At 54.0% G+C, this 22,216-nt stretch overlaps 1 protein-coding gene across 1 annotated transcript; it reads left to right on the top strand.

Moving 5' to 3' along the window:
* Positions 1 to 1,393: 1,393 nt before the first annotated feature.
* On the top strand, positions 1,394 to 18,907 carry EIF4EBP1 (eukaryotic translation initiation factor 4E binding protein 1). Its single transcript, XM_056116921.1, has 3 exons — positions 1,394 to 1,567; positions 17,823 to 18,005; positions 18,554 to 18,907. The coding sequence occupies exons 1-3, from the start codon at positions 1,426 to 1,428 to the stop codon at positions 18,583 to 18,585; spliced, it is 357 nt and encodes a 118-aa protein (XP_055972896.1). The 5' UTR covers positions 1,394 to 1,425; the 3' UTR covers positions 18,586 to 18,907.
* The last annotated feature ends 3,309 nt before the right edge of the window (positions 18,908 to 22,216 follow it).

Raw genomic sequence — 22,216 nt, 5'->3', positions numbered from 1 at the left:
GTTGGGTCACACCAGAAGTGCTCAGAACTTACTCCTGACTTTGTGCTCCGAAGTCCCTCCTGGTGGGGTTCAAGGACCATTGTGGTACTGGGCATCCAATCCAGGTCAGCTTGTACAAGGCAAGTGTTTTACCCACTGGACTATTTCTCAGACCCCTCAAAACATTATTTTAATGTTGTATCAATATAAAACAAAATTTTGAGATATTTCACATTTTTTAATGTCTTCAAAATCTAATGCATGTTTTATACTTGTATTCATGGACTAGCCCCAATTCAAGTGCTCAGAAGCACGGTACCCAGAGTTTAGTTCAGGAATAACCAAACCCAACCAGTCTTCTTGCCCCATACTTGCTACCATTTATTCTTAGCCTCCAAGGCCACCAGTTAGATTTCTGAAAACCTACCCACCCATCGTAAAGGATATCTGCTCTTCGTACCCTGATAAAACAAAGTGGAACAGTTTGGGGGCTTCAGAGAGAGTGAGGTGGGTGAGGTGCTTGCGGTGCCCCTGACCTGGGTTGATCCGCAGCATATGGTCTGCTGGATGCGACCAGTACTGTTCCCTGGACTCCGGAGTAAGTCCTGGGCACAACTGGGTATGGCCCCAAACCAAACCAAACCAAACCAAACCAAAAATGTTCAAAGTGAATTATTACTCTTGCATGGTTCACTTTCATTTATTTCTATGTTGTTGTTGTTGTTTTAGGGACATACTGGCGATGGTCAGAAGTTACTCCTGGCTCTGCACTCAGGAATTACTCTGGAATTACTTCTGCTGGGGCTCAGGGAACCGTAAAGGATGCCAAGGATCAAACTGGAGGGACCACATGGGATGCAGGAGATTGAACCCAGGTCTGCTGGAAGCAAGGCGCTTGTGCCCTACCCCCTGTACTATCTCTCCAACCCATTCAGCATGATTTAAAAGACAGGTCACAAAACTGAGGGGGATTTACTCCAGGCTTACTCCTGGCTCTGCATTCCGGGATCACGCCTGGTGGGGTGCAGGGGTCCCTGTGCCAGGGGTGGAAGCCAGGCTGGCTTCGCGCAAGGTATGCGTCCTGCCCGGCCCGACTATGCCCAGCCCCTCGGTGCCATTTCTTCCAAGCTGGGCGCTTTGGTGAAAACCCAGTAACCCCTCGACTGACCCAGGTCCACTTTCGCATTCGAGGACGGGACAGGGACGGTGGAAAGGAACGTCCGGCCCTTAGTCCCGCCGTAGAAAGCCGCGATCCCCCGGCCCCCACCCCCCGGCCCCTGCCAGCCCCGATCGCCTCGGACCCCGGGCCGCAGGGACCCGCGGCGCGGCGGGAACTACAAGTCCCGGCGGGTGGCAGCGGGAGGCGGAAGGGGCGGCGGGGGCGGGCCGAGGCGGGGCCGCAGGGGCCAAAAGGGCCGGCGCGGGCCACACGGCCGCCCAGCCAGCATGTCCCTCCCGAGCGGTTGCGGTCAGACCCCCAGCCGGGACATCCCCGCCGCGCCCAGGGCGCTTCTGGACGGCGGGCAGCTGCCGCCCGGGGTCTACAGCACCACCCCCGGCGGCACGCTCTTCAGCACCACGCCGGGAGGTAGGCACGGGGCGCTGGGCAGGGGGCGCAGGGCAGGACGCGTGGGCAGGGGGCGCGGGGCAGGGCGCGCGGACGGGGGCGCGCGGGCGGGGCGCGGGGCGGTGATCCGGAGCCCCCCGACTGTATGGGCCACTGCGCTCCGGGCCCCGATGACCCTGAAGACCCAGGAGGCGGGGAGGGTCCCAAAGAGGGTCCCAAAGGGGGTCCTAGAGAGCGAGAGGGGGCGCCGGCCCATCGCCTGCGCCGGGTGACTTAAGTTCCCACCCAAACAGATCCTCCCCCTTCCAGGGTGGTCTCCTGTCGGGGTGGCGTTGGGGCAGCCCCGAGGCGCAACCGGGCGGGGTCAGAGTGGCCTGCGGGTCACGGAGTGGCCTGGCCACGGGGGCGCAGGCATGGGACGGGACCCCGATGGCTCTTGAGACATGCCCGCCTTGGGGTTTTGTTTTTGGGTCGCAGCCGACGGTGTGCGGGGCTCGCTCCAGGCTCTGCGCTCAGGGGGGCGGGGGAGTCCCTCCTGGTGGGGTCGGGGACCCTATGGGATGCGGGGATCGAACCCGGGCCGGCCCCGTGCAGGACACACGCCCTCCGCGCCGTCCTGGCGCCCGGCCCGAGGTGTCCCCATCTGCTTGCGCTCGGCGCGGCCAGCGGCGCGTTTGGCTGACCGCCCGTTTTACGCAAGGGGAACTCCGTGGCCAGCCAGGGACAGCGCAGGGAACTGCCGGGGAAACCCCGTCCTGCGGGGCCGGGGCCGGAGCAACAGGGCACGGACGCTGGCGCTGATCCCCGCACCCCGGTGGCCCACGAGGAGGGACCTCTGGGTGCAGAGCCAGGCGAGAGCCGGAGCGCGGGCAGGTGTGGTCCAAACCCAAACAAAAACACTTTGCATCCGTCTGGGTGTCGGGAGGGAGCGAGGGAAACGCGTGGCCGCCCGGGGCAGGGATGGGGAGGAGAGAGGAAGGAGGAGCTGGCACGGGCGGAGCCAAGGAGTTCCGCACCCGCGGCCCCTGCGCCCAGGCGCGGAGGAGGAGGAAAACGCTCAACTACGCTGCATGATGAAACCCTGGCGGCTCAGCGCTTCCCTCGCACGCCCCTCACGCACCCTTGGCCTCTTTCTCCGGCCGCTCTCAGGCAGGTCCTGGCCGGGGGCCGCGCGCTCGTCTCCGTCGGCGGCGCGCCCACACCAGCAACGCCGCCCGTCCCCAACCGTGCGGCGCTAGAACTGCTCAGACTGATTAGATGTTCTTCTTGCTCAGCCGCGCCCCTCAGTCTGCAGAACACGTCCACGTCGTGGAGGATTCTCGTCCGTTTTTCCAAGACAGAACGTTTCCCCAGACTGACAAGCAGTCGTCCAGCGCAGTGGGGACAGTTGCTTTCTTTCCTCTTAAAAATGATTCAGGGGCTGCAGAGATAGCACAGCGCGTAGGGCGTTTGCCTTGCACGCGGCCGACCCGGGTTCTTCTCCCAGTATCCCATATGGTCCCCCTGAGCACCGCCAGGAGTAACTCCTGAGTGCAGAGCCAGGAGTAACCCCTGTGCACCCAAAAAGCAAAAAAAAAAAAAAAAAAGAAGATTCAGCTCATGGGCGGAAAATACAACATCTAATGATGGCCTTGTATCCAGCAGATGTAGGCTCGAACCCCCCAGTCCAAGTAAAAGTCCCCAGTCATGAGTCCAAGCCATAGTACAGGCCACTTCCCTCGCAAGTGGCTGACCCGGGTTTGATCCCCAGAACCCCATGGTGCCCCAAAGTGATCCCGGAATACCACTGGGTGTGGCCTAGGCCAGCCACTCTTGCACTTACTGTGGGTGGGAGCGTCTGGGTCATAAGGTACTGCCCAGACCTGGGGGTGGGAAGGCCATGTGGGGCGCGGGAGTAGCTTTGACTTGCCAGACAAGAGCTTCTGCTATAGCTTCCGGGTTTCCTGCCACTCTTGACTGAAATCCTTTGCCCGCTGGGCTTTTTGCAGGCCTTCCTGTTCTTTCTCTGTCTCACCATGTGTCTACTAGAACCTTTCCTGACAATTTGGAGAGTTCTTTTAAAAGTGGGATTCTGCATCTCTGCTTGATTCGTTGAAGGTGTTCACTGGGGCGGGCCTGAAGATCCCGGAGAGCTGAGGTCCCCAGCCCATTGGGGAACTCTGCATGCGTCTGTGGACCCTCTGATCCCGAGTACCAGGGGAGACTGTAACCTATTCTCTCCTAGAAGGTATTTAGTTGTGGGAGCGGCCTGGGGTTTCTAAATCAAGTGCTACTTCGTTTTACGGAAACAGCTGTTCCAGGATGCTGCAGCCAGGCTTGTCTGACCTCAGGCGTTCTGCCCAGCAGGCAGAGCCCAATAACCCCAGTCACTCGTGTCCACCTCTTTCTTCAGAGACACAAACAGGCTGTGGAGCTGCTTTTAACCCCTTTGCTTTTGTGGAGAAGCTAGATTTAAAGCGCAAAGGTCATTCCTGCATCAACTATCTGGGGTATTCATTTAAATGCTGATTTCCTTTTCCATTTGAATGCAGATTCTGAAATTCTGCTTGTCTGGCTAGCTCCCAAGCTAGCTAAAAGACACTCTGGGCACTCACACAACAGGAAATTAGGCAGTCTTACTTCTCTCAGTTGCAGGCCTGAGGGGTCTGGCCTGTAGCTGAGATGTTTCTATCCCTGGAAGCTTCTCTGGAGGTCGACTTTGGCCTTTAAAATTAGGGTCTTGGAGCTGGAGCAATAGCACATCGGGTAAGTCGTTTGCCTTGCACATAGCCAGGGCCAACCTGGGTTTGATTCCCAGCATCCCATATGATCCTCTGAGCACCTCCAGGAGTAATTCCTGAGTGCAGAGCCAGGAGTAACCCCTGTGCATCGCCAGGTGTGACCCAAATAAGCCAAAAAATAAATAAATAAATAAATAAATAAAATCAGGGTCTTAAAGGTCAGAGAAGTAGTTCCAACAGTTAGGGCCCTTGCCTTGTATGTGGTCAACCTGGGTTTGATCCCCAGCATCCCAGGTGGTCCCCAGAGCACCACCAGGAGTGATTCCTGAGTGCAGAGTCAGCAGTAAGCCCTGAGCATCGCCGGGTGTGTCCCAAAACTAAAAATAAACTAGAGTCAGGAGAGAAGGTTTTAGTGGGTGTCAGCACTTTCTTCATTGCAGGAAGTGCCAAGATCTATTGGTGAAAGGTTCAGCCGCTGGCTCTGCCGGAAATGACTCCCTACCGTGTCTTAAGGAAAAGGAGCTGCACTCCACCTGAGCTGTCTCTGTTTCTCTCTCCGTGGACATCAGTCTCCCTGTGAGCAACTGATCTGAAGATAGGGGTCTGGTGAATTTAAGAGAAATTTGCTGCAGGGGTGGCTCTAAACCGGAAGGTCTGGTTTGTAGCTATTGCTCAAGAGACCTGTCAGTCAAAGTGCAGAGATGGACTCACTTGTCTGTGTGGTTATGAGAAGCAGCGTTTTGTTCAGTTTTTGGGGGTTTTTTGTTTTTTAGTTTTGGGGGCACACCCTGGCGATGCCCAGGGGTTACTCTTGGCTCTGCACTCAGGAATCACTCCTTGGCAGTAGTGCTCAGGGAACCATATGGGATGCAGGGGTTGGAGCGTGGATCAGCCACGTGCAAGGAAGCACCATCCCCTCTGTACTATCTCTGGCCCCTTTGTTTGGATTTTTCCAGGGTGTTGAGGGGAGGGGGCTTACCCCTGGCTCTCTGCTCCGGGATGAGATCACTCCTGGGGGTACTCAAGGATATATATCATGCCAGGGAATCAAACCTGGGTTGGCCTCATGTAAGCACCTTTCTTGCCACTATATTATCTGTCCAAACCAGAGAAGCAGGTTTTTTTTGTGGGAAAAGAGAACAGGGTAGCACATTTTGCAGGAAGAGCTGACAGCAAGCTGCTGGGTTCCAGGATGGTCAGTAAATCCCCTCTTGGGCTGACCCTCTGAGGCACACTCCATGTTATCTGCAAGCTTAAGCAGATAGCGTTAAAATACTTGCATGGGATACAGCTGACCCTAGTCTAACCCCAGCCCCTCAGTTGCCAGGAGTGGTCCTTTTTTTTAATTTTTAAGTAAAACATTTTATTTGGAGGGTTTTAAGGTGTGGAGAGAGGGTGAAAGAGAGAGTAACACATTCAAGAGAGAAGGCGGAGAGAGACCCTAGACACATTCCAGCATTAGACACAAAAGCATGAAAGTACACATCTCAAGAGGGGAGATGCGGGCGACACATGTGCTCGGGCACCACATGTGCTTGACCACTTGGGCGCAAGCAGCACACGGGCTCAGGCAGCATATGCGCCAGGAGTGGTCCTTGAGCTCAGCGCCAGAAGTAAGCCCTGAGCATCTCTGGGTGTATGACCCCTGCCTAGGGAGGGAGGGAAAGAGGGAGAGAGGGAGAGAGAGCGCACTAAGGTTAAGGGCTTAATCCATGCTTATCTTAAACTTTCTGGGAAGGGACAAGGTGAGGAAAACCGTATCTGGTTTTATGTGGTGCTGGGAATTAAAACCAGGATCCCCCCACATGTGCAGGTCACGTGCTCCAGCACAGACCACATAGCTGACTAGTGCACTGTTTCTATTTTTATTTTCTTTGGAGCTTGGCACCATAGCCAGTGGAGCTCGGGGGCTCTTCCTGGCTCTGTCCTTGAGAGTGATGCTCTGGTGGTGCTCGAGGGACTGTGGCCCTACATGGTACCACAGCTGAGCCCAGGTCAGCTGCCTGCAAGGCCCATCCAGCTTGTTGGCCCTAATTAGCTCTTAATTTCTTCATGGCTGGGTTCATCTGAGTATGAGGATCTGTACTGTGGAGTCATGAAACATTCCAGTGACGCCGCCTTCGTGTTCATGGTTCCATGTTGGAATTTGAGGGGTTTGGGGGTTTTTGGGTTTTGCACCATACCTAGTGGCACTCAGGGTCCCTGTGCTTAGGAAACCGTATGTGTGTGACCAGGGATTGATCTAGGATGGTGTGCCTTAGCCCCTGTGTTAGTTCTCTGGCTGCTGTCTTGGCGGTTTGACCCCCAGAGTCTGCAGGGCCTGTAGCTTGGGTGGCCGTCCTGCCAAAGCCCCCGCCAGGTAGGTGAGCGCAAGGCAGGCCTGCCAGCTGCAGGTGTACATGGGGGCTGCCCAGGACGTGCACCTGGAGCCGACAGTGCTAGAAAGGGGGACACGGCTTGGGTGCTGGAGTTTGGGTACAGCAGCGTCCTGAGGCCTCAATCCCGGGGGATTCACCCATTATTGAGGACACATTGGCCGGAGCAGGGAGACAAGCGGCCACTCCTCAAATGGGCCTGTTTCTTTTTCATTGCTCAGGGTGTTCTACTCTGTCACTCCTGAAAGACTGACAGGGGTCCTGGTGTCAAGCCCCCAAAACTCCTTCCCGTGCCCACAGGCCTCCCTATTTCTATGGCATTCACCACATCCATCATTGGCTGGCAGTTTGATAATGAAGGGCCAGAGCGAAGGTACAGGGTTAGGGCGCTGGCCTTGCACCTGGCTGATCCTGATTGAATCCCCAGCACCCCATATAGCCCTCCCAAGCTTGCCAGAGTGATCCCAGAATGCAGAGCCAGGAGTAAGCCATAAACACTACTGTGTGTGTGTGGGGGGGGGGGGGGGCTGCAAAAAAAAAAATGAAAACTTGGGCCTGGGGGGTGGCTCAAGGAGCTGGAAGCCAGGGTCCACCCCCAGCAGAGATGGTTCCCAAGCACCTTTGGGTGTGTCCCCCAACAAAGGAGAAGTCATCCCTGAAATCCCATCACAGGTGGATCTGATGGAACAGTGGGGCCAGAGAAATAGCACAGTAGGTGATGTGCTTGCCTTGACCTTGCTCCCCAACACCCCCAGGTGGTCCCCTGGGCCCAGCCAGGAGGAAAGCCTGGGCATCACCAGGTGTGGCCCAAAAGTGAAAGAAAGAATAAAATGAGGGCAGGTAGTCCCTGGTCAAGATGCTTGCATTCAGCTGATTCAGGTTCGAGCCCCAGCATTCCTGGGGTCACCCCGAGCAGAGTTGGAAGTCCTGAGCACTGCTGGGTGGCCCCGAAACAAGCAAAACCGCTGAGGCACATCCCGCAACCAGGGCCCACCTGGAGGACCTGGTCAGAGCGGCCCACGTCAGCCTGGTGAGCCCACCCTCGTGCACAGGCACACCCAGTGGCTATGACTCCCTGCAGACGCAAGCATTCTCCTCTCAGTACCCTGGAGATGGCAGGCCTTATTGGAATGATGACTTTTTTTTTTTTCCTGAGAGGACAAGAAAAAAAGTCCTTTAGCATCAAATTTGGTGAGGGTCCAGGAGACTGGTATCCAGTGTATCCGTTTGGTATAAAGCTATGAGACATTTTCTTTCCTTTGGGGGATGTGGGCGCACGCAGTGGTGATGGTGTCCTACCTTTCCTCGGTCCTGGGGACTATTCCCAGTGGTGCTCAGAGAATTGTGAAATAGATCAAATCCAGGCCTCCTGTATGCAAAGTGTATGCTCAGCCTGCTAATCTTTCATGCTGTTTGCCCCCCACTTTTTAAAAAAAAAAATTTGGTTTTGGGGCCCCACCTAGTAGGCTAATGGCCTCCTCCAGGCTCTGAGCTCAGGGCCCAAAAGAGGTGCCAGGGATCAAGCTTACTGTGTCCAAGGCAATAACTCTGCCTCTTTCTTTAAGCGAAAAGAAACAGGCCAGAGAGATAGTATGGGGGTAGGACGCTTTCATTGCACGTGGCTGTTCCAGAAGAATTAGATTTTGGGACTGGAGCGATAACACAGTGGGTAGGGCGTTTGCCTTGCACGCAGCCGACCTGGGTTCGATTCCTCAGTCCCTCTTGGAGAGCCCGGCAAGCTGTCGAGAATATCCCGCCCACACAGCAGAGCCTGGCAAGCTCCTCGTGACGTATTCGGTACGCCAAAAACAGTAACAACAAGTCTCACAATTTGTTGTGAGACGTTACTGGTGGCCGCTTGAGCAAATCGATGAACAATGGGAGGACAGTGCTACGGTGCTACCAAGATTCCTACCAATATTCTTCCTCCTTTTTGATTCGTAACAAGTGAATCCTGCATATTTGTTTACCTGTTTGTGATGCTCAGGACTGACCCCTGAGCACTCCAGATAGTTTGGGGACCACATGGGGTCCTGAGGCTGAAACCTGCATCAGTCACATCCAAGATAATACTCACTGTATTATCACCTTGCCCCTAGATAGGAAGTGTTTTCTAACCGCCTTAGTAATCTTTGCATCTCTAGGTTCAGTGCCAGGTCAGGTGTAGAGGGGCGAAGGGTTGAAGACAATGTGAAATGGCAGCCTCCCAGGTGATCAGCTCTGGGCCATGACACCTGGGTCTGGGCTACCTTCAAGATCTCCTTTAAATCTTCCTTCAGTAGCAGGATATAATTGAAGATTTATAGCTCAGAATACCCTGGGGGTAGAAACCAATTTCTCCTGGAATCTTCCCATTGATTTTCCAGTACTTCAGATAACTGTATAGTGATACTATTTTCTCTAATATTTGTTACCCAGAAAGTCTAAGGAAGTGGATTTTCCCCATACTCAACATTTCCATTCCACGGGTAGCGTTTCAGAGACTGGAATTAATTCTAATTATCGACTTCTCTGCACCCAGCTCTGATGAGTTGGCAGGGGTAGTGATTTCTTCCTGCGGCTGCCCAGAGACTCTTGTCTGACTGGCAATGGCCGTATCGGTAAGCAGTTGCTGATTTGCCATTCCCAAACATGGCACCTTGAGTGACAGCTACCTATTACATCTCTCCGTTCTTTGGCTGTTGGGGCATCCTTCGATGACCTTCCCTGACTTCAGTCATGTCTGCGAACAGTGACAGAGGCATCTCCAGCCAACAAGGTCCAAGATGGCATGACATGTCTCAGGACAGCAGGAAGTTCGAGAACTCTCTGGGTTCCAAGAGTTAGTTCAGGAGTCTAATCCTAAGGCATCCTTTGTTGGTGTTTTTTGTGCCACACCAAAGTTTTTGGCTTTATTCCTGGCTCTGCTCAGCGATCACTCCTGGCAGTGCTCAGGGGACCGGGTTGCCCATTGCAAACACTTTAACCACTATGCTATCTCTCTGCCAGTCCTTGAGTGAGAGAAGCCACACATGCAACCAGGGCTGGTAGGGTTTTTTCCACAAGGATTAAGCACGAAACAATGGTCCTTTAAGGGGCCAGAGAGGTGGAACAGGGGTTAATGCTCTTGCCGTCACATGTAGCTGACCCCGGTTTAATACCTTGCAGCACGTGTGGTCCCCCTGACGCAGAGCCAGGAGTGATCTTGGGTCATGGGCACCTCAGGTCCTTGGGCAGCTTGTTTCACTTTCTGTCACCCAACCCTGTTCCCCTTTCAAACTCCAGGTCTTGGGGGGCCCTGCGCAGGAGACCCCACTTGTCCTGCTCCGCCCGTCTGAACATCTTTAATTTCCTGGAGGTCTGGCCAAGGGATGGAGCCCGTTTCTGAGTCTGGTGGTCCAGAGAGAGTAGGCGTGAGATTGCCTAGAGGTACTGCAGCTTCGGAACTCTCTTGGGGGTCAGCGATAGTACAGCAGGTAGGGCACTTGCATGAGTCAACCCGGGATCAATCACTGGCACCACATATGGTCCCCAAGTCACTCCAGGAGTTATCCCAGAGCCACGGGACAGATATAAATCCTGAGCACGCCAGTTGTGACCCTCCCCTCCCCGACAAAACGACAGATTTAACAGGAGGAACAAAGTTTCTCAATGGCAGTGCTCAGGGGGACTCTGGGTGGCCCTGAGGATGGAACTGGGGCCATTCGCACACCAGGCCAACGCCTGATGTGCTCTACTATCCAGCCCTTTTCCTCTCTTCAGGGATTTTGATTCTCTCTAGAACTGTTGGTGGCGGAGGTGAATTAAAATCTGGGGTCTAGGCAAATTCTTTCTCTCCCAGTTTCCCTAACAAGACCCTTTGCCTGGACGGAGAGCGACTGCCAGCCAGCAACTGCCCGACACATTTGGGCCGGGGCAGGGGGGCTGCGGCCAGAGCCAGGCACGTTGGGAACGTGTCTCCATGCAGACACGCGCTCCCCCACTGGGAAGTGCAATCCCTCTCCTTGGAACAGGAGCAGCAGTTCTAGGAACTCGCCCCTGCTGGCCTCACCATCCAAGTGTGGAGAGGGAAGAATGCGGAATGCACCCTGGGGCAGCCCAGGGCGGGCTGAGCCGTGTCAGCTTACAGACATGGACCAGTCCAGCTGTCACTGTGCAGACAGTGGGCTCCTGCCTGCCCACATCCTCAGAGGTGAGCCTCTGCAGACTCAGCAAGCTTCCTCAGTATTCCAGCACATGTTTTATATGCAGGAGATCTGGGTTCCAGCCCTGCACTGCAGGAAAAAAAGGAAGAAAGAAAGTCTGAGGGGGAAGGATTAGGGTGTTTACCTTGCATGTGGCTGACCCCTGATTCGGTCCCTAGCATGGTATATTGGGTTCCCTGAGCATCCCGGAGGTCTCTCCTAAGTACAGAACCAGGAGTACTGCTGGATGTGTTCCAACCAACACACACACACACACACACACACACACACACACACGCACCCCAAGATGAGCCTGAGGGTCCTGGTTTCTGGCTTGCTGCTTTTTGTTTTTGTTTAAATAGGATGATTTTGGGGGCTGGAGCGACAGCACAGTGGTAGGGCGTTTGCCTTGAATGCATCTGGCCTGGCCAAGCTGGGTTCGATTCCTCTGCCCCTCTTGAAGAGCCTAATAAACTCAGAGTATCTCACCCGCACGGCAAAGCCTGGCAAGCTACCCGTGACGTATTCAATATGCCAAACACAGTAACAATAAGTTTCACGATGGAGACGTTACTGGACCCGCTCGAGCAAATCGATGAATAACGGGAGGACCGTGACCGTGTGATTATGGGATGGAGCAGCGAGGGGTAGTTTGCTGGCCTGACCGGGGTGCTTATTGGTCCCCCCCCACCCCAGTATACTCGGGAGGGGGCCCGAGAGGATCAGCCCCTAAGGCTTCCAAGGTGGCCAACTTGGGTTTGATGCCTGGCACTGCCAGGTGTGGCCCTAAAAGAAAGCACCAACAACAGAAAACAAACAAGAGTTCATAGAATGGGTCCCAGTCTCCATAGTCCTAGTATTCTTTGCGATTGTCAGCTTGATCCCCTCTGCCCATGCTCCCAACCCCTTTTACTTTCCTGTCCCCTCTGGTAGCTGCCACGTGGTCTCTGTCTGTCTCAGTTTTGAGTCCTCTCAGCTGTGCTCAGGTGCTGAGCCCAGACCTCCTCGGTGTGTGTACCATGCGCTCACTCTGCACTCTTCCTGTCATTGCTCCTGTTTGTTCACTGGAGAAGAGGTGCTGGCCCACATACACCCCTGTATGCTCAGAGGCAGTTCCTGGTTCTGCTCAGGCACATCGAGGACCACAGGTGGTACCTGCAGGGCAAACACCTGACTTCCTGGGCTGCCTTTTTGCCCCCACCTGAAGTCACATGATTTGTTTTCATTCATAAAAATCTTTTTCTTTTTTCTTTTTTTCTGGGGGGGGTACACAGGGGTTACACAGCAATGCACAAGGGTTACTCCTGGTTCTGCCCTCAGGAATCACTCCTGGGGGCTGGAGAGATAGCACAACGGGTAGGATCACTGTTTGCCTTGCACGTGGCCGACCCGGGTTCGATTCCCAGCATCCCATATGGTCCCCTGAGCACCGCCAGGAGTGATGCCTGAATGCAGAGCCAGGAGGAACCCCTGAGCATCGCCAGGTATGACCCAAAAAGAAAAAAAAAAAGGAATCACTCCTGGAGGTGCTCGGGCGACCATATGGGATGCCGGGTTGACCACGTGCAAGGCAAACGCCCTACCCATTGTGCTATTGCTCCAGCCCCTCATGAAAATCTTTTCTCTAAAGGATTTCTTGGCTTCTGAAGAGCGCAGAGCAGAGAAGAGCATAGGCCGTGCGTATGTGAGACCCTGGGTTCAAACCGCGGCAGCTCCAGATCCCTGAATGTGGCCGCACTGGCTCCTGGCACCACTGGGAGGGTCAGTGCTTCTTGCAGAGTCAGCCTTGCTGTGGGCATGAGGCTCCCCAGGGCTCTCATAGGCGCCTGTCGTTCTCCTGCTGCCCCCTGGAGATGCAGCCTCCTTCCCTGCCTGTGTTCGGCAGCCTGTAAACCCAGGGAGAAATGCTTTTCCCTTCGCTTGGGAAGGCTCCGGGCCACTGTGCTTGGCGTCCAGCTTTGCCATTCTTCTCTGCCAGCCTGGTGCCCACCTGCTGTTTGCCCCCCTTTCTGGAAAACGTAGGATTCTCTTTCTCCCTGGTGTGATGAAATGTCACAGTGCACACTAAGGCTCCAGTGTGGTGTGAGGGGGGGCCCTGGCCTGCCTCCCCCGACCCCAGACCCCTGAGCTCCTTGCGAGGCCCTCATGCCCCCTGACCCTGCATGTCCACATCCTGCCCATTTGCCCCTTTTGTGGCACCCATTTCTCGTTCCTGCGCTTACTTCCTGGTGTTACTTCCTTTTTTTCCCCATGGAGACGTTACTGGGCCCGCTCGAGCAAATCAATGAACAACGGGAGGACAGTGCTACAGTTATTGGGCCATACGCAGTGCTGCGGACTCTGCACTCAGGGGTCACTCCTGGCCACAGTGTGGGGTGCTGGGGTCAAGCCCAGGCTGGGGAGGCTCTTGGATCACTGTTCTCAGGAGCAGAAGGGTGGTGGATTCTGCGCAGAGAAGGGAGAAGCCGGGTTGCCCTGTGGTCCAGAAACCATGTCTCCAGGGACTACTGCTAGCACTGTGCTTGGGGGTCACTCCGGGCAGTGCCCGGAGGACCTGGACATCCCTGCCATTGACCCATGAGGGCTTCTATGTGCAACATATGCCCCCACCCCAGGGCAGTTCAGTTGCTGTTATTTTTGGATCACATTCAGCTATGTGTGTGGTGTGGGTGAGGGGGTAGGGTGACTCCTGATTTGGGCTTTGGGGTCCCTCTTAGTGGTGCTCCAGGAATTGAACCCAGGGCCTCACATGTGCCCTACAATTGGTCCAGGTCACCAGCCCCCAAGATAGTTTATTTAGTTTTACTCGGGGAGAGGGAGTCTTTGGGGGACCCTCCAGTATAGGATATGTAATTGGGTGGGCACCTTATGCAAGCATTTTATTTTATTTATTTATTTTTATAATTTGCTTTTTTATTAGCAAAATATATATATATATATATTTATTTTTATTAGTGGAACACCATGAGGTACAGTCGTAGACTTATAAATTTTTTTTTTTTTTTTTTGCTTTTTGGGTCACACCCAGCTATACTCAGGGGTTACTCCTGGCTCATGCACTCAGGAATTGCTCCTGGCGGTGCTCGGGGGACCATATGGGATGCTGGGAATCGAACCTGTGTTGGCCATGTTGGCTGCGTGCAAGGCAAACGCCTTACTCGCTGTGCTATCACTCCAGCCCGACTTATAAATTTTTGCGCTTGGGTTTCAGTTATACAGTGATCAAGTACCCATCCCTCCACCAGTGCGCATTCTCCACCACCACTGATCCCTGTATCCCTCCCACCCTCCATCCCCCCCAACCCACCCTGCCTCTGTGGCAGGGCATTTCCTTTTGTTCTCTCTCCTTTTGGGTGTTGTGGTCTGCAAAAGAGGCAATGGGTGGCAATCATGTTTGGTCTATAGTCTACTTTCAGCATGCATCTCCCATCCTGGGAGAATCCTCCCAACACCCTTTATTTGGTGTTCCCTTCTCTATCTGAGATGCCTTTTCCCCTAGCATATGAGGCTGGCCTCTAAGCCATGGAGTAAACCTCCTGGTACTTATCTTGGCTATTCTTGGGTGTTAGTCTTCTATTTTGTTACTTAATGTTCCCCTGATGAATGTCTGTGTCTTTCTATGTATGTCCCTCTCTTTCTGACTCATTTCGCTTACCATAATACTTTCCATGTAGTACCAGTTGTATATGAATTTCATGACTTCATCTTTTCTAACAGCTACATAGTACTCCATTGTGTAGATGTACCAAAGTTTCTTTAACCAGTCATCTGTTCTCGGGCACTCGGGTTTTTTCAAGATTTTGGCTATTGTAAAGAGTGCTGCAATGAACAAACAAGTGCAGATTCACTTCGACTATACATTTTTGCCTCTCTGGGATATATTCCCAGGAGTGGTATTGCTGGGTCAAATGGGAGCTCAATTTCTAATTTTTTAAGAATCGTCCATACTGTTTTCCAGAAGGGCTGAACCAGTCGACATTCCCACCAACAGTGAAGGAGTGTCCCTTTCTCGCCACATCCGAGCCAGCATCGGTTGCTTTTGTTCTTTTGGATGTGGGCCAGTCTCTGAGGTGTGAGATGGTATCTCATTGTGGTTTTGATCTGCATCTCCCTGATGATGAATGATGTAGAGCATCTTCTCATGTGCTTTTTTGCCATTCGGATTTCTTCTTTGAGAAAGTTTCTGTTCATTTCATTGCCCCATTTTTTGATGGGGTTGGATGTTTTCTTCTTGTGGAGTTCAACCAGTATTTTGTATATCCTGGATATCAACCCCTTGTCAGATGTGTATTCGGCAAATATCCTTTCCCATTCTGTAGACTGTCTTTGTATTTTGGTCAGTGTTTCTTTGGAGGTGCAGAAGCTTCTTAGTTTAAGATAGTCCCATTTGTCTATCTCTGTTTTGACTTGCTCGGCCAGTGGCGTGGCATCTTTGAAGATACCATTAGCTTCAATGTCATGGAGGGTTTTGCCAACTTTGTCTTCAATGTACCTTATGGATTCTGGTCTAATGTTGAGGTCTCTAATACATTTTGATCTTACTTTTGTACATGATGTTAGGTAGAGATCTGAGCCCATGTTTTTGCATGTAGTTGTCCATTTTTGCTGGCACAATTTGTTAAAGAGACTTTCCTTGCTGCACTTCACATTTCTTGCTCTCTTATCAAAGATTAGACAATCATATGTTTGGGGGGAGATGTCAGTATATTCAACCTTGTTCCATTGGTCTGCAGCTCTGTCTTTGTTCCAGTACCATTCTGTTTTAATTATTACTGCTTTGTAGTAGAATTTGAAGTTAGGGAGGTTGATTCCTCCCCTTTTCTTTTTCCCAAGAATTGCTTTAGCTATTCATGGGGGCTTATTGTTCCATATGAATTTCAGGAGTGTTTGCTCCATTTCTTTGAAGAATGTCATGGGTAACCTTATAGGGATTGCGTTGAATTTATACAGTGCTTTGGGAAGTTTGCCATTTTTACAATGTTAATTCTTCCGATCCATGAGCAGGGCATATTTTTCCATTTCCTCGTGTCCTCTTTTATTTCCTGAAATAGCCTTTTGTAGTTTTCTTTCTACAGGTTCTTTACTTCCTTAGTTAAGCTGATTCCTAGGTAGTTGGTTTTCTGGGGCACAATTGTGAAGGGGATTGTTTTCTTCATGTCACTTTCTTCTCTCTCACTATTTGCATATAGGAAAGCCATGGACTTTTGGATATTGATTTTATAGCCTCATGCAAGCATTTTAACCCCTGTGCTCCATCTCTAGCCCTAAAGAGGGTTTAAAAATTCTAGATCCCCTGAGCATCGCCGGGTGTGACCCAAAAAGAGAAAAAAAATTTTTAAGTAAAAAATAAAATTCTAGATAGAGGGGCTAGAGTGATAGCACAGCATGAAGGGCGTTTGCCTTGCACACTGTCGACCTGGGTTCGATTCCCAGCATCCCATATGGTCGCCCTAGCACCACCAGGAGTGGATTCCTGAGTGCAGAGCCAGGAGTAACTTCTGAGCATCACCAGGTGTGACCCGAAAAACGAAATAAATAAATTAATTAAATTAAATTAAATTCTAGATAGATTGATTCCATTGCTGCAGAAAACTCGGAGCCTGAAACCTGTTTGCTGAAAAGAAGCAGCCCGTTGAGGCTCTCCCTGGTAGCTGCTGGTGCTGGGAGCCCAGGGGTGCCCGAGAGCAGACGGGGTCCTGCCCAGTCAGGCCCAGGGCCCTCCACACCCGCTTGCATCCTGTGCCTTAGGAAACACTCCTTTCCAGGTCGTCCAGGCCGCTGCCCTAGGCTGGGCGTGGGTGTAGTTTAAAGAGCGTGAATTAATTCCCTGAGACAGGCCACCCAGAATGACTCTCAGGGAAGGAGCAGGGAGAGGAAGCAAAGACGGTGCTGGAGAGATACTACTGCAGCTACTTGACCCAGGCTTGATCCCCGGCACTGCATATGGCCCCCTGAGCTCAGCTGGTTGTGCCCCCTGGCAGCCCCCAAGAACAGACAAAATGAGTGACTCACCTTTAAAAGCCTTGGTTTGAAAACACTAGGGCTGGAGAGAGAGATAGCAAGGAAGGCACTTGCCTTGCATACATCTGACCTGTGTTCGATTCCCGTCACCACCTATGGTCCCCTTATAGCCCTGCCAGGAGTGATCCCTGAGCACTGCTGGGTGTGGCCCAGGAAAAAAAAAGGAAAGGGGAAAAAACTTAAGAGTCTGAATATCGGGGTTGGAGCAATAGCACAGCGGGTAGGACGTTTGCCTTGCACGCGGCCGACCCGGGTTCAATTCCCAGCATCCCATATGGTCCCCTGAGCACCGCCAGGGGTAATTCCTGAGTGCATGAGCCAGGAGTAACTCCTGTGCATCGCCAGGTGTGACCCAAAAAGCAAAAAAAAAAAAAAAAAAAAAAAAAGAGTCTGAATATCTCATGTGGGTACTCTACAGACAGAACTGGACAATGAACTTAAACAGTTCTCTCAGAGACTATGACAATAATAGCTGGGAATGATCATGCTGGATAAGATCTGAGGGTTAAAAGGGATATTCTTGATAACCTTTCAGTATCAGTATTGCAAACCATGATGCCCAAAAGGAGAGGGGAGGGGGAGGGAGAGAGAGAGAGAGGTGCCTGCCATAGAGCCAGGCAGGGGTTGGGGGGTGGGGGTGATGGGAGGGAACCTGGGGACACTGGTGGAGGGGTGGGTGTTGGAACACTGTAAGACTGAAACCTAATCATGAACAGCTTTGTAAGGATCTATCTCACAGCGGTTCAATAAAAAAGTAAAATAATAATAATAATAATAATAACAGTTCTATCCATCAGGCACGATCATCTCAGGCAATAAGAGGGAGCATAGTTGATAAGGGCCCTATGGGAAGGGCCGGGGATGCACACAAAGCTGGGGTGCAGTCCATATCCACTCCCTTCCCCCCCCCCACCAACCCCCTAAGAATCCAGCATCTCTGCTTCCTCTGCGGGACAGTGCCCAGGATGACTCTCCCGTACCCCTGCCCCTCTGCCAGGCACCAGGATCATCTACGACCGCAAGTTCCTGATGGAGTGTCGGAACTCCCCTGTGAGCCAAACCCCGCCGCGGGACCTGCCCTCCATTCCCGGGGTCACCAGCCCGGCCTCAGAGGAAGCGGCCGCAGACGCCAGGCAGAGCCACCCGAGCAACAGCCCGGAGGCGAAACCGGCGGGCGCTGGTGAGTGGTGGGCTTGGGTCTGGAGGAGGCTTGCCCTGGAGAAGGACCTGGGGGCCCCTGCGACTCTTGGGACTCTTAGGGACTTTGCTGGGGAGGGAAAGACAGTGACCACCCCACCCCACCCTCTTTGGAGCAGCTCAGCCCGAGGCTGGGAGGATGGGCAGAGATCTAGAATGTTCCCTGGTACCAGCTTTCCCTATGAACGGGACTCTGCCCACTAGGAAGGGTGAATCGTGTGTGAGTAACCGGGTGGTGCCATTAACTGCCCCTTCATAGCATCGTCCCCAAACCCATCACCCACCCCAGTCCGTGACACACGGTCTGTGCGGCTGCCCCCTGCCAGGGCCATCCTCAGTGACCTCATCCTGAAGAGAAACGGCGCAAGCAGCTGGCTCTGAAGGCTGACGCGACCCCCAGGTCCTTGCTGGTGGCTCTGACTCCACGTGGCTCCGTGGCTCTGTGGCCCCACTGAGTCAGGCGGGAGCCAGGTGTGGTGGCCCCCGGGCCCTGCCTCCCTCTCACCTCACCCTCTGTCCTGCTCTCCCCAGGTGAAGAGTCACAGTTTGAAATGGACATTTAACAGACCCACCCGCGGACCAAGCAACGCCTCTGGGCCCCCCAGGCCCTTCCTGGGGGAGCATCCCACGAGCCAAGCCGAGGAAAGTCCCCGTCCTGGGCGGGCACTGAAGATGGGGGCTGCACACCCTGGACACTGCTCCCTGTCGCAGGCAGCACCAGTGATTCCCTCCACATGCCTGCTTTGAGCCAGACGTGCTGCCTGATGAGCAAACCCGAAGCCAGAGCCGGGGCTGGCCTTTACCCTTTACCGGCTCTTCCAGTCACACCCCTTCCTCGGGTCTGGGTGCGGGAAGCCCCCGCCCCTTCTCCAGAGAGGAAATAAAAGTCACCAGGCCCTTGGGCAAGGGCTGGCCCAGTCTGACCTGCCTCCACTCCTGACACATTGCCAGCACCCGCTCCCTCCGCTTGCCAGGAAGCCTGTGCTCTGGGCGACCTCCCTCCCAGCGACCGCATGCTTACATGCTCACACACACTCACGCTCACACATACACACGAATACACACGCATTCACGCTCACGCATACACACGCATTCACGCTCACATACACACACGCTCACATATACACGCATTCACGCCACACACATACATTCATGCTCATGCATACACACGTTCACTCATACACACTCATGCTTCCTCACACACATACACACACTCATGCTCACACAAGCATGCGTGCGTGCATCCCTCCCTCCCCCCCAGACAATCTCTGCCTTGACGACTCCACTGTTTTCGGAGAAGGCGGCATGAAAGGCACATGTGGGGTCAGTTCCTGGGAAGTGGGGCTTCGTGGCCAGGGTGTGCTATGGGTCTGAGTGGACGGAGGGAGGCGAGGGCCAAAACCATCAAGGGCAGGTGGGTGGGCTTGGGGTGGGGTGTAGCAGGATAGGGCGTCATGGTGCCTGCTTGGGCCAGAGTAAGTCGGCTCTGGGGGTCGGGATGGTCATTTGTTGGCTGTCCTGTGCTTTTCTTCCTGGTGGCCAGGGAAAGACCCAGGGATGAACCCATGCCCTGGTCCTGCCGTCGTCCCACTGGGGGTGTCTGGGGTCACATCAGCTGTGCTCAGGCTGACACGCGGCTCTGCACTCTGGGATCACTGGCGGCACGGGGAACCCGGCGGTTGCCATGTGCAAGGCAAGTGCCTCCCCACTGCAGTGTCGCTCTGGCATGAAACCAGCTGAGTGATTCCTAACACCACGACATGGGCTATCCTCGGGCCTCAAACACCAGGCGAGGTCTGTGGATGGACGATGACCTGTGGTCCAGCACTGGCCTTGGTGCAGGTCACACTTCCACGTGGAGCATCTTGGAAAAGGTCCCTTCCCCATGCCTGCGCTTTCCTGCACCAGGTGGGAGAGTCGCCCGGCCTGCCAAAGGGCCCCACAGCCCAAGGAGGGCACCATGTACGCCTGCCAACGCCAGGGGTCACTCCTGAGCATGGCTGGGTGTGGGCCCCACCCTACAAGGAGGGGAAGAAGAAAAGCAGAGATCCCCAAGCACCGCGTTGGCTCTGATGAGGTCTGGGGCTGGAGAGCCCCGTGGGACGCGCTCATGCAAAGCAGGAAGCCCAGGTTTGACCCCGGCACTGTGGGGACAACCGGGGCCCAGAGCTGGCTGTGGTCTTTGCCACAGAGGCTCAGGAAATGGACTACAGGGCCGGAGCCATAGTCCAGTGGGGAGGGCGTTTACCTTGCACCCCACCAACCCAGGTTTGAGCCCCGACATCCCACGAGGGCCCTCAGGCACCGCCAGAAGTGACAGAATAAAACCCAAAAAAAGGGCAAAGCGTGACAAACTCTCCTTAGCCGTCCAGACATCTTGCTTTCGTCTGATGTTTAAATCCTAACAGCCTGGATTCTGTCTCATGATTCAGGAGGCAGGGCTTTAAGAGCAGGCTTCTCTGAGTGTTCAGAACCGCAGGAAGAACTGTGACAAGAGTACACCTTTCCCACAGGGAAAAATCAGAAAACCCAGGATATTGGGCAAGTGCCCTTCCTGTATGTAGTGTTTCTCTCTCTCTCTCTCTCTCTCTCTCTCTCTCTCTCACACACACACACACACACACACACACACACACACACACACCCTTATGCCTTTTTGGGTACACCCAGCGATGCCCAGGGTTCTGCACTCAGGAATCATCCTGGTAGTGCTCAGGGAACCTTATGGGATGCCAGGGATCAAACCCAGGTTGGTGGCATGCAAGGCAGATGCCCTCCCCACTGGACTGTCGCTCCAGCCCCTGTAGTCCATTTCTTGAGCCTCTGGTGGCAAAGACCACAGTCCTTGTCCTTGGGAGGTTAGAACAGCATTCTGTCCCTGGGCGTGGAGCCTGGGAGGTTTTGTCAAGATACTTCCAGAAACAGTTCAGTCTGTTCGCCCTCAGACACCAGAGCAGTTTCTGCAGGTGTGGCGTATAAGCCATGGGCAATGAGCCAGAAACACAGGTGTTTTTTAGGCTGCTAAGGAACTCACAAACTGTCCTGGACAGGAAAAGTAGTGGGGGCCATGAAGACACCCAGAAATCTCATAAGGTCACACTTTTCACTGGTCGCTGCCTGCAGGTGTCCAGGCCATGAGGGAAGGAGCTGTGAGGCTGTGAGGCCTTAGAGGGGACGGGACCAGGGAGTTCCAGCTTAAGACTCTCCCGGATGAGTCCTGTAGTGTCAAGGACCTGTCCTTGAAGGTCCAGGAGTGTCAAAGCTGCTGGGCTTTCAGGCAAGAAGCTCCCCGGGACACAGGCGGGACTGGGCTACTGGGGACGTCACTGGGGAGGGGACAGAGCGGCGTCCAGGGTTGGGGCCTGCCTGGAGTCACCCAGGAGTGAGGCCAGAAAGGAAGTGGCAGGCTAGGAACTGTGCACAGTGAGAAGCCAAGAGCAGGACCTTGGGAGTGTCCCGCGGGCACAGGAGCCCTCTGGCTCTCCTTGAGGTGCTGAAGAAGCCTTCATCCTTCCAGTGTGACAGTCACCTCAGAAATGACTCCAGGAGTGGCCCGGGGACACCAGCCAGCTCGGAAGTCCCATGACTAAAACCAGTATTTCAGGAAGAATGGGGTTGGACAGGACCAGACTGAGGTTGGCCTTCCAGCTGAGGCCAACCTCTGTCCAACAAAAATAGCAACTGAGGTGTCTTGAGCAACACTCGAGTCCAGAGGGCAGGCCTGGAGGCAACAACAAGGGATCTCAGACAACACCCAGGAGAAAGGGGGGTGCGGGGCAGGAGTGTGCAGATAAGGGGACTCGCCAAAGGCCCCAGGAGCCGTAACGGAAAGGAAACAAGTGGGGATGAGATGTTTGGGGGACAGCGTGAGGGTACTTGGGCAAGCTGGGGTAGGGTAGGGTTTCTCACTGAAACAGACGCTTTCTGTGTTGTGACTGGAGCTTGACCAGTCCACCCACGGGCCTCCGGACGTAGAAGCTGTTCTTGTCTGACCCAAGCCTGTGGCCGGAGCCATCAGATCTGGGGGCCCAGGCGCTGGCTGCAGAGCCCAGGGTCAGAACCCCTGTTGGCCAGAACTAAGCTTGGCCTCTTTAGACCTTGCACTACAGGTGGCGGGAATTTGGAAGTATCAGAATGAGGCAGTGCAGCCCCTGGGCCCCGAGCACCCAAGGGCGTGTCCCCCCTCCTCACCCC

Source organism: Sorex fumeus, unplaced genomic scaffold, assembly GCF_029834395.1.
Source record: "Sorex fumeus unplaced genomic scaffold, SorFum_2.1 ptg000033l, whole genome shotgun sequence".
NCBI lineage: Eukaryota > Metazoa > Chordata > Mammalia > Eulipotyphla > Soricidae > Sorex > Sorex fumeus.
The sequence above is the reverse complement of the archived record's forward strand: the minus strand, read 5'-3'. Positions and strand labels throughout refer to the sequence as shown.